The following is a 12,236-nucleotide window of genomic DNA, read 5'->3' as shown; positions in this document are numbered from 1 at the left end:
GGGCCGAAGGGCCTGTTTCCACACTCTAATCTAATCTAATCTAAAAATAATTGAATGTGTTTTAGTTGTGATCATGAGACATTGGGCTGCAAGGATGGGGAAGGGATGCTGGTTGTGTAGCTCATGCATTCCACTCAAGAGGTGGTAATGCTCGCAGACATACAGCAAGAACTGAACACTAATCAAACCAAAGGCTTGGAGGAAATGTACAAGAAAAGGATAGGAGGAGGAGAAGAGATAGTGCCTGCGCACTGTTCAACCAAATGAAAGGGAGCAAGAAATTAACCTGAAATAAAGACAAAATGGGAAGGAAAAAAAAATACCATTTTCCTTTTAGTTCCACCCTTTTTTTCCAGAAATTATGTCCCATCTTTTTGCAGAGGTGGTGGTAGTGGAATGGGAGAAACTGGCGTAGAGAATATCAGGACAGGACAGTCTGGGTAATTTATTACAAATCAATAAAATACTCTGCACAAAGAATCTGACAAAAACAAATACTTAACCAATTATTCAAAATACTTTCATTGTAACATTTAAAAAAATTAATCTTATTTTTATTTTTTGCAAAGGTATCTGCATTTCAACACATGAAATTTGATTTGTTTCCACATAAAACCACAGTTCCCAAATACTGGTCATCTCAGAAAAGGAGCAATCTGATGATGCAACAACTCCAGGAACCTTTTTGGTCAAAAGTATTAGTGATTCAGATCTCAGTTACAATAAAAGATTAACTTAAAAAGGGAAAAAAAACCCAGCAAGATAGTCCCAAAACACAGGGAAACTTACAATCATGCATAGAGTATTCCTTGCCTGCTGCAATATCAACTTCTGAAACCTAGCCTTCAGCACACGCAAGGCTTTGAAAGATTTCCTGAGTAGGAATATTCAGAATTGTCAAAAGCATGTATTCCTTGTAACTTGGAATTGCATTTCCCACTCTACACCCCACCCTTCAGTTTATTCTCTGTACACTTTGTTGGTGTCTCACAGATTGAGATGTATACTCAACTGAAAAAGGCACCACCTGCAGCACCAGAGCAGGAACCACACCAACTGACAGTCCTTAGTATTAAGGAGAGTTGGCCTGCATTTAGCAAGGTGGGTTTGCAAGTCAATACAATGAGAGATCACTTAAACAACAAGGATTACAAACCTTGTGTAGTGATTACCTGTCACTGACCATGGGAATAGGGAAAGAAACAGACAGACAGAGAGACAGAGATACAAAACAGACATGAGAGTTAGTTGGTGACTGGAATATGCTGGTGCTTTGTTTTATTTCTCACCCTCCCTTCATCCCACTCACCCATCCACCACATGTGTTCCCCACAGCATTTTAAATACAGCCAGTTGACAAGGTCAGATAGCGAAGGATGGTCAGTTGACAGTGTGTGCACCTTGCAAACGCATCTCAGTCTCCTATAGAAACCACACATTTCTTCAGAGAAAACTGAAGAGCCAAAGAGGATTTAAATGCGGCTGGCACTTTGTTGGGTATATAAAGTTCAGGACAAAGACTTCACAGTCAAATGTAAATTGGATGATACTGGCGAGAGTTCAATTTCTTTCTGCAAGTTGGACATGTGTGTGAATTTTTGAGACTGTCCCGGATGCACTGGCTGCAGAAAACGTGACCACATTTTGTCGAGACAATAAGTCTTCCACTTTGGACAATCTAGAAAAGAATCAGAAATAACATTTGGTTATAAGAACTCTTCTACACAACAGCATTGTGGCCAATCTAATTGTAGACTGAACTTCACTACTCAGCCCTCTTCTTGTAACCACTGACTCCCATGTTGATCAAAGGTCTGTCTAACTCAGATTTGAATGATGCAGCTGCCTCTGCTCCCTGGGTGACAGAAATCCAAAGATCAATAACCCTCAGAAGACATTATTCCTCATTTCCATTTGTAATGACAGACTCGTGCCTATTCTCTCAGCAGCTACCCTCACAATCTTTGATTAAAGAAGATCTTCTAAACGCGTGAGCGGGCAGAGTGTGCATGTGCCAGAGAGCGCGAAAGAGCGAGACGACTGGTAGGGAGTTTATTTTGAGTGTCATTAATGCCTCAGGTCAGGGGGAAGAGGTTCAGAAGATGGGATCTTCATTGTGACATTCAGGTTAGCTAGCTCAGTTGGCTGGATGGCTGGTTTATGATGCACAGCGAATCCTCCAGCACAAGTTCAATTCCCACACCTGCTTTGGTCTCCACCTCCTTACCTAAATCACCAATACAGATTGTAAGGTGCTAAGGCTCCTGCATGGAAGCTTTTGCGGCTCTGCTGGTTTGTTTACCAACCTGACATTTTTCCTACTAAATGACCACTCACTCTCATCGTGCACAGTAACCTTCTTTGAACATAGATTTTTTAAAGGCATTCACCAATGTGCTAATACTAAAAAGCTCAGTAACATCTACTGACACTCCTTTATACATTCTGTATTTTTAAAAACTCAAAAAACTCTTAAATTTGACCCAAGGACCCCCAGCTTTGCTTGGGCTACTTGATGTCAAACTTGTTCAAACGTGGTTTTGATGTCAAGGGCAATCTCATTCACCTCACCTCTGGAATTCACCTCTTTTGTTCACATTTGAACCAAGGCTGTAATTGGTCAGAAGTTAAGTGGCCATGAGCACTATCTATCCTGTCAGTGAAACAAGTATATCTAGGGTTGGTGACAGTCCCTGAGACAGTGGGTAATGAATGGCTCAGTACGAACATGCTAGACTGTTGCATCATTAGTGGGCAGGATAGCATTCCCAACTTTAGCACTAGCCCCCAAATGACAAAGGGGAGGACTTGGCAGGGTTGCTCAATCGATGCCAGATGGTTCATCTGATTTCATCCCTTTGGGAAGGTTTGTACAACTGAGTGGCTTGCTAGCTCATTTCCAAAAGGCAAAAACAATGTCTGCTGGATGCTGGAAACCAGATTCTGGATTAGTGGTGCTGGAAGAGCACAGCAGTTCAGGCAGCATCCGAGGAGCTTCGAAATCGACGTTTTGGGCAAAAGCCCTTCATCTTTTGCCCGAAACGTTGATTTTACTGCTCCTTGGATGCTGCCTGAACTGCTGTGCTCTTCCAGCACCACTAATTCATTTCCAAATGCAGTCAGGAGTCAAACTCTCATGAATCTGGAGTTACATGTAGGCCAGACCAGATTCCTTTCCCAAAAGGACATTACTGAAACAGATGTATTTTTATAACAGTCCACAGTGGTTTCATGGTCATCTTTCAACTTTTAATTCTGTTCAATTTATTTTATTCAATTTGCACCATTTGCCATGATGGGATTTGAACCTTAGCTCCCAGAACATCATTACTGCCTCAGATCACAGGTGTAACTGATTCAAAGTAACATTCAAAATGGGAATTCAATATATATTTGAAAGGAAAAATTAGCAGGTCGTGGGGAAACGAACTGGACACTGGGATCCAACTACGAGTCAGCAACAGACACACGAGTCCAAGTAGCCTCCTTGGATGCTGAAACTAATGTCTTACCTCTGTGTAACCATCCATACATATGGGGCAGCTAATTGTTCCTGAGCAAGCCCTGCGGTGTGTTTGAACAGATCTGTCGTCAAAAACAAAAGAAACAGATGCGACTATGTAAGGTTCTTGCTTCACTAGTTACAAGTCGGCACTCAATTTTATTCAACTAGCAGCAATTCACGTTATTTACTCCTTTTGTTCCTACCTCCTAAAAAGCAGCTGACTAACCAGTCCAGGAATGGCTGGGTCAAGAACACAACACTGAAAGCAAAACCTTAATGGGTGCAAAGAATGAGAAGACAAATGGGGCTGCAACAGATGGAAGCAGAGTGCTCAAATAACTTCTTCTGGTATCCAAAGGTCTTCCATCAATTCTGTACCAAATGAGAGGCAGCATCACTAACTGGGTTTACAGCTTGAAAGACTGCTGTCTGGAGGTCTTTAAAACAGCATTTTACGTGTCTGCTAAAGGTGGTCACCTTTTCCATCAGTCCAGTAAATATAGGAACAGCTTCATCAGCAACTCATTCCAACCTAGAAGTAGAGTGCCACTCAATCATCACTTGATCAGAATTCTGGAGCTCCCTGCCTGAAAGCACTGCTGGAAGACTCTGCCACAGGTCAGCAGAGATTCAAAGCAGTTCACACCCATTACTTCAAGGGCAGTGCTGACCAACCATGTACCACAGGGATTAACACTGGGACTCTTGCTGTTTGTTTTGTACATTAATGATTTTGACGTGAATGTTGCAGGTATAAGTAGTAAGTTTGCAGATGACTCAAAAATGGTGGTGTTTTTGATAGTGAGGAGGATGGTCTCAGACTAGTGTCTGACACTGACAAACTGGTAAATTGGACAGAGCAATGGCAGATGGAATTTAATCCTGCATTTTGGGAGGCCTAATAAAGGAAGGATTTAAATGAATGGTAGATCCTTAGGGAGTGCTGGTCCATAGATCCCCGAAGGTGTCAGCACAGGTAGACAGGGAGATGAAGGCAGCATACAGAATGCTTAACTTCATTAGCCAGGATGGTGCCTGGGATGGAAAGTCTCAGTTATGAGAGGCTGGATAGGCTGGGCTTGTTTTCCCTGGAGCAGAGGCGGCGGGGGGGGGGGGGGGGGGGGGGTGGAGAGAGAGAAGAGGAACCTGATTGAGGTGTACAAAATTATAAGAGGTAGAGATAATGCAGATCATGAGAATGTCTTCCCCATAGCAGACATGGCTAAGACCAGAGGGCAGAAGGTTAAGCCAAGGATAAGTGGTTTAGAGGAGACCCGAGAAAAACAAAACTTTTGACCCGGAGGATGGTAGAACATATAGAATGTGCTGCTGTGATGGGGTGAAGGCAGGTACTCACACAACATTTAAGAAATACATAGACGTGTACTTAAAATGTCAGGACAGTAAGCTATGGAACAAGTGCAGGTAAATACGATTAGTGTAGTTTGGTGTTTGTTGGTCAGCATAGACACAGTGGGCTGAAGGTCAGTTTCCATGCTGTGAGAGTCTCTCAGTGGCATTTAGGAATGGCCAACAATTTCTGGTGATGCCCACATGCCACGATCAAATAAATAAAGATGGTCAATCTTGGCTTTGGAATGGGGTCAGGGGCGCTATCACTGCAGAAAAAATTCCATTTGCTCCGCGTTCTCCTTTTACTGCAAGCAGTTTACCCACCAAACTGACATTTTTCCTTCAAGGACTCACTGGTTGCACACACTCCACATCACACCCACCCAAACACAAAGTGGTACATAGATCCACTGGGATGTCGGCTGTAGGGAGTCTCAATGTGGTGCATTTAATATCTTCAGTCTTTCAATTCAAAGCTGAGTCAGATATAATCCTAATCCAGGAGATGAAGAATGTGGAAGAACCTTTCGAAACAACAACTGGTTCATTCTTGCCAAAGTACAATTAGTCAATATTTAGTATCAAAGCAAGTCCAATTAGTTTAAACTCTGTTAGAAAGCTTCGAGAAATAAGAATTTGGGACAAAATTAGTCACCCCTTAGGAAAATGCAGATCCATCAAGAACAGCAGCACCAATTTGTTAATAACAAATAATATTAAACTAACTTGCTGGAGCTTTTGGAACAGTAACTGAAAGGGATGATGCTGTATATGGACTTCCAGAAAGTAAATTGGCAAAGTGTAACACAAGAGATGTGTAAGCAAAGTCATAACTCCAGTAATATAAGTGCCAACAAGGCTATGGCATGTTGGAGTGCCAGCAAACAGTAGTAATTAATGTGCGTTTTTTGGATTGGAGGAAGGAATGTCGTGGAGTTCCCCAGGAGTTGGTATTTACATTTTCTTAATTCTAATTTGTTCATGGATGTAGGTGCGACTGGTTAAGCTAACATTTATTCCCCATCTCTAATTGCCCAGAGGACAATTAAGAATCATTGTGGGTCTGAAGTCCCACATAGTCAATTCCAGGTAAAGGTGGCAAATTTATTTCTGGAAATGACATTAGTCAACCAGAAGGGTTTTTAATGAAAATCAAAAAGCTTTTTAATTCCAGATATTTTATTTTTAAAATTTCACTATTTGCCATGATGGTATTTGAACCCTTTTAAAAAATAATTCATGGGATTATTCATGGGAATAATTCATGGCATTATCAGCATTTATTGCCCATCCCAAATTGCCCAGTATCAACCATATTGCAGTGGATCTAGAGTCACATGACCAGACCAAGTAAAGATGGCAGTTTCTTTCCCTTTTTCTGATTACCAGCAATTGATTCACGGTCATCATTAGATGCTTGATTCCAGGTTTTTATAGAACTCAAAATCTACCAATTACTGTGGTGGGATTTGAAACCAGGTCCCTGCAACATTACCTGGGTCTCTGAATTAACAGTCCAGCAATAATACCACTGGGCCATTGCCTTCCCTTGCAGCATGTTGCAGAAAATTAGCCTGACATTCTGGATTGCTAGTCTGGTGACATTACCACTAAGTCACTACCTACCAAACTGGGTCCTTTGCTCTTCCTCATATGGATAAATGACCCACTGTTCAGTGTGCAAGACACCATTTCAAAATTTAGGGACGATATGAAACTTGGAATCAGTATGAACTATGAAAAGGGATAGTGGAGAACTTCAAAAGAACATAGGCAAGTTAGTGGAATGGGTGGACGAGAGACAGAGAAAGTTAACGCAGAAAAGGGTGAAGTAATCACTTCTGAGAGGCTAGTTATTTCTGGTGCAGGCCAGCTGACTGCGTACATGGTTTTTAAGGACAGTACTAAAAAGAATCGTCTCACCTTTTTGCCTTTTAAAAGAGTGTTTCTTACAGACAATGTCAAACTGAACAAGCTGAACCATGAACTGCAGGGAAAGGACACAGACTTAGCACATATGTTCAGTGCTGTGAATGTATTCAAATTCAAACTGGGTCTGAGGTCCTCTGAATTTAAAAAAAAGACAGCTGAGCCTGGAGAAAATTCTGGAAAAAAGATCAAAGACCACCCAGAAAACATCTGTGTAGACCTTTGAAGTTAGCAGAGGAATTCAACAGGTAATTTCGGGAATTCGGTGTGATGGAACAAATCATGTCAGTTTCAAATCTATTCCTTCAAGAAAGCATCAGTGGGTTGGCTACCAAATTCCATCAGGTGTTTGATTGACAACAAAGTGAAGTTGAAATTGAAATAATTACTACACAAAATGATATTGAGCTGCAAGTTCAACTGAAGGACAACTACCTTTGGGGGCTTGTAAACATAGAAAAATACCTGGCCCCATCATGTGTTTTTAAAGTGAAAGATTACTCTGGCTGCATGTACCCCAGTCAGAGACAGAGACAGAGACAGTGTTCTCCCAAATGGAGATCATCATCAAGTCAAATACTGCACCCACTGCTCAGATACCTATTTGACCCATGTATACATTAGCAGTCTCCAGTTACAATTCAAACTTCAAGGCACTAGCAGGTATTGCGCAGTTATAGATGTCACAATGAGATTTGAGTGTAAGGACAAATTAATAATTAAATATACTTGGCTTTAGATTTATATAAAACTAGAAATAAACTTTACTCAATATTTTCTTTGGGATAGATAATGACATACACTTAAATTCAAAAAATGATCTTCTCCTTACTAGATAGTCTGGAAAATGCTGTTGGAGGAGTCATGGGGAGTTACTGCACTGCATCTTTTCAATGGTACACACTGCTGCCACTGAGCATTGTTGGTGGATGAAGTGAATGTTTGATAGGAATAAACAGGGCGCAGAGCTTTGTCACGAGTCTTGTTCGGAGCATTGTGTGCATTTCAAGCTGTATATATCCAGACAAGAGGAGAGTATTCAATCACACTCCTGGATTATGGCATGGACAGGATTGGGGGAAGAGGAGGAGGCAAGTTACTCGCTGCAAAATTCCCAGCTTCTGATTTGTTCTTGCAGCAGTAATATGGCTGGCCCATTTAAGTTTCTGATCAGTAATAGGTCCCAGAATGTACACGGTGAAGTTTCAGTAACAGAAATGGTTTTAAACATCAAGGGAAGATGGTCGTTGCACCAAACATGGGACGTGTAACGTTAGGAGCCACTTATTCGCTGACATCTGAATGTTGCCCAAGTTCTGCTGCATGCAGGTTCTCATTGCTTCAATATGACAGGAGTCAAGAGTGGGACAGAACACTGTGCAGTTGTCATTGAACATCCCATTCGCAGCCCTACTTTGAAGAGTAGTTCAAGAGAATGGTCATATTAATAGGTTCAGGGGCTGTCACACAATATCACAAAGATAGTCCACCTGTGCTTTCAGTGAAGTTACCAGCCAGAAGCCAATAGTCCATGTGGTAGGACAACGTGACTCATTTTCATATGGTGCCAGAGTGCTTGCATGATGCTGCTCATTGGAGATGGGAAATAGTCAATGGTAAAACAAAGTCTACTCTCTCTAACAACACAAATCAAAGGCTTAGAACAGAACAGCCTGGACTGATTTGGTGCTAGCTGCTGCTCAGTGGGTAGCACTCTGCCTTCGTATTAGAGATTTACTTGTTCAAGTCTCACTCGAGACGCTGGAGGGAGCAGCACAGAGGCTCAGTGGTTAGCACTGCTGCCTCACAACAGCAGGGATTCCAGCCTCAGGCGACTGTGTGGGGTTTGCATATTCTTCCCATGTCTGTATGGATTTCCTTTGGGTGCTCTCGTTTCCTCCCACAAACTAAAAATGTGCAAGTTAGGGTGGATTGGTCATGGGGAAATGCAGGATTACAGGGTAGGAGGGGGTGAAATGGACTCAATGGGCCAAATGGCCTGCTTCCACACTGTAGGGATTCCATTCTATTCTATGATCTAAAGTATGCAAACTAGACTGATAGTCCAACATGAGAAAATAAAAAAAGAGTCCTGTCAGAATGTGTTAACTTTTGGAAGAGGTGTTAAACAAGGCCCATATTGCCCTTTCAGATAGACTGAAAAGATTCCACAGAAATTCTGTTATCCTAACCAGGATTTGGCTTTTAGCCAGTAAGTAACAAAAACAGAAGATCTCTTTATTATCAGACTGCTGTTAGTGGAAGATTTGCACAAATTAGCGTCTAGATTTCTTACACTGCGACAGCGATAACATTGCAAAAGTAAATCCTTGGCTGTAAAGCACTGTTGTACACGTGAAAAAAGCTATTTAAAAAAAAACTTTTTAACCTTAAGTCTTTGTTGCACAAGGCAGGATGAAGACGGTTTCCCTGAGGTACAGCTGCTGCACTTGTTAAAGTCACACTGCTACTTCCATCTGCTCTGGTGTCTTCTTCATCACTGCAGAGAATACAGCTGTCTGACTGCGTTCTGCCTGGCTGGTCATCAGCAGAACTTGGCTGACTATTTGAGGAGAGATCTGCAAAATGACAGTATATGGAACAATAACAATTTGCTATTAGTTGGATTTCTTTGGAGGATCAGAGCACAAGTGGGACCCAGCAAAACAAAAAATAAGCTCACGATAAAAACTTAACACTTCACTCAAGTAAGATTCTACTGACGAAAATCTTTCACCCCAAATATGACAAACAACTCAGAGCAAGTTCACTGAAATTAAACTACAACAATGCAGAGTCAAAATGAGCTTAATGACAGTAACCAAAGAGCCAATTTATCCAGTGTCAATTTTCACAGGATATAAAGAGCACACAGCAGGGGAGTAGGGGGACTAATTTTCATGTCTATTATTAACAGCTTGCTTTTGAGAGAAAGGGAGGACAGGTGCAGCTCCAAATTATTCTCAAAACAATACACTGCATAATGTTTAATCCGCAGGGGTTTGTGAAATAAAATGGGACAATGACAGGCCCAGTCACTTCTTCCCCATTTAATAAGGATTATTGATCTATTAGCAATTAAAGGTTCAGAAGCCATCTAAATATTCAAAACAGAAATGAGAACCACAAGATTGAAACAGAAGACATGAACTTATGCCATGTCTCAATCATGTCAAATATGTGAGTACTTGACATAATTCATTACTTTGATCATGGAATGTGAAACCACAGAAACAAACACAGAGACGAGAAATATACAGTGATTCGGTATGCTGCCATCAATACTTGGAAACTATTAGTTACTTCACATTACCTACCTAAACAAAAGCATGAGGGTTTATTACAGAATACATTGAACTAATGAATTGGTGAAGTTTCTTAATTTGCTGAACTCACCTTCATCCACGATCTGGACAACACACAGGTGATGTCGAAAAGAAAGAGAGAGAGAAGTAGATTAGACAAGGAAAGATGTTACAAATATAAATTTTAACATGGAAATGGTAGCATTGTTCTAAAATACACTTTCAGCATAATTCATTCATGGGATATGGGTGTCATTGGCTAGGCTAGCACTTAATTGCTCTGGGAATTATGGAAACTTTGTAAAGATCCCCAAACAGTTGTGTTAAGGCAGGGAATAGTAGTAAACAGGAAAATGGAGATAAATCGAACAAGACAGTATCTCAATAATCAACAGTAACTCCAATCTACATATAGACTGGGCAAATCAAATGAGCAATAACATGTATATTGAGGAATAAACTAATAGAACAGGAAAAGTGGCTGAATCATGATTAAAAATAATTGTGTTAGATTCAAAGATTGGTCATAGAAAGTTGTTGAAATAACAGCAAGCTCGAGGACTGGGAGCAGTTTATAATTCAGCAAAGAAAATAAGAGAGATTAAGAGGGTGAAATCAAATAAAAAAACAATCGTACAAGGAACATTTAAGCAGAGTTCAAGGGTTAGTGAAGGCAAAAGGTAGGACCCTATTAGCCTGAACAGGAGAATTCAGAATTCAGGAAATGTCTGGGTTCGATCCCAAATCTTGGGTGACTGTCTGCATGGAGTATGCATATATCTTCTGAGTGTGTTGGTTTCCTCCAACAGTCCAAAAATGTACAGGTTAGGTGGATTAGCAATGGTAAATGTTGCACTACGGGAACGGTATGGATGGGATGCTCTTCGGAAGGTTGGTGCAGATGCAATTGACTGAATGGCCTCTAGCTACACGGCAGAGATTCTAACAATTTTACTTGCGATCGAGAATAACAACATGTTCCAACAATTAAACAACTACGTGAGTTCTATACTTAGCAAAGACACAAAATACCCCAGAAATGTTAGGGGAGCAAGGGTCTATTGGGAAGGAGAAATTGAAAAAGATTAATATTCCTAACAACAGTACTGGAGAAATTAATGGGACTGACAGCTATTAGAAAACATAGAAAGAAGAGGGAGGGGAGGGAGGGATGGAGGGGGGAAAAGAGGAGGAGGCGATTCAGTGCTTTGAGCCTTCTCCGCCATTCATAACTGATCATCCAACTCAGAACCCAATACCAGGGGAATCTGATCAAAGGTATACAAAATGATGACGGTATAAACAAACTGGATTCTGAGAATCTCTTCCTCATGGCAGATGTATCTAAGACCAGAGAGTATAGGTTCAAGGGGAAGAGCAAATGGTTTTGTGAGGATCTGAGAAATAATATTTTCACCTAGAGGGTGGTGGAAATGTGGACTATACTGCCTGAAAGGGTGATATTACTAGGCTTTGGATCAATTGCAGGTAAATGGGATTAGTGTAATCTGGTTTGTTGGCCAGCATAGGTAGGGTGGGCTGAAGCGCCTGTTTTATACTGTACAACTGTGATTCTTCTAGCTTTCTCCATATACCATTTGATCCCTTTAGCCCTAAGGACTATACCTACCTCCTTTAAAACATTCAATGCTTTGGCTTGACTGTTTCTTATGGCAGAGAATTTCACCAGTTTGCCATTATCTGGGAGAAGAAACTTCTCACCTCAGTCCAAGCTGATGTATCCCAAAACTGCCATGCTGGGACTCCGACTGGTAAATCTTTATTGCAGTCATTGATGGCCAGATCATCTTTCCTCAGAGTGACTCCAGAACTGCACATAATACTCCCTGCATAGTCTTAAACAAGACCTTGCACAACTGTAGCATTACGTCCTTGCTCCTCTACTTGAATACTCTTGCTACGAAAGCCAATAAAAAAATTCACCTTCTTCACTACCTATTTCACCGGGCAGGTGTACAAAGACCACCCCAGATCTCATTGCACCTCTCGCTTTCCCTACCTCTTCCTATTCAGCTGATAACTTGCCTTCCTCCTTTTGCTACTAAAGTGGATCACTTCACATTTATCAACATTCTACTTCATCTGCCATGAATTTATCCACACACTCAACTTTTCCACATCAT

At 41.1% G+C, this 12,236-nt stretch overlaps 1 protein-coding gene across 5 annotated transcripts in view; it reads right to left on the bottom strand.

Moving 5' to 3' along the window:
* Window positions 1-532: 532 nt before the first annotated feature.
* The window catches only part of LOC140494555 (E3 ubiquitin-protein ligase RNF4-like), a 60,024-nt gene continuing 48,320 nt past the window's right edge, over window positions 533-12,236 (bottom strand). For 4 of the 5 annotated variants that reach the window (XM_072593878.1, XM_072593860.1, XM_072593869.1 and 1 more), the window contains 4 exons: window positions 10,184-10,196; window positions 9,177-9,366; window positions 3,513-3,585; window positions 533-1,678 (listed from right to left, as the gene is read on the bottom strand). In XM_072593878.1, coding sequence (XP_072449979.1) covers window positions 1,529-1,678; window positions 3,513-3,585; window positions 9,177-9,366; window positions 10,184-10,196 — 426 coding nt within the window. In that variant the 3' untranslated portion in view covers window positions 533-1,528. The remainder of the gene's footprint in view (window positions 1,679-3,512; window positions 3,586-9,176; window positions 9,367-10,183; window positions 10,197-12,236) is intronic. The other variant, XM_072593896.1, reaches the window with a different exon arrangement.

This window comes from Chiloscyllium punctatum, chromosome 2, assembly GCF_047496795.1.
Source record: "Chiloscyllium punctatum isolate Juve2018m chromosome 2, sChiPun1.3, whole genome shotgun sequence".
In the NCBI taxonomy this organism is placed as follows: domain Eukaryota; kingdom Metazoa; phylum Chordata; class Chondrichthyes; order Orectolobiformes; family Hemiscylliidae; genus Chiloscyllium; species Chiloscyllium punctatum.
This window is presented reverse-complemented; position numbering and strand designations above follow the sequence as displayed.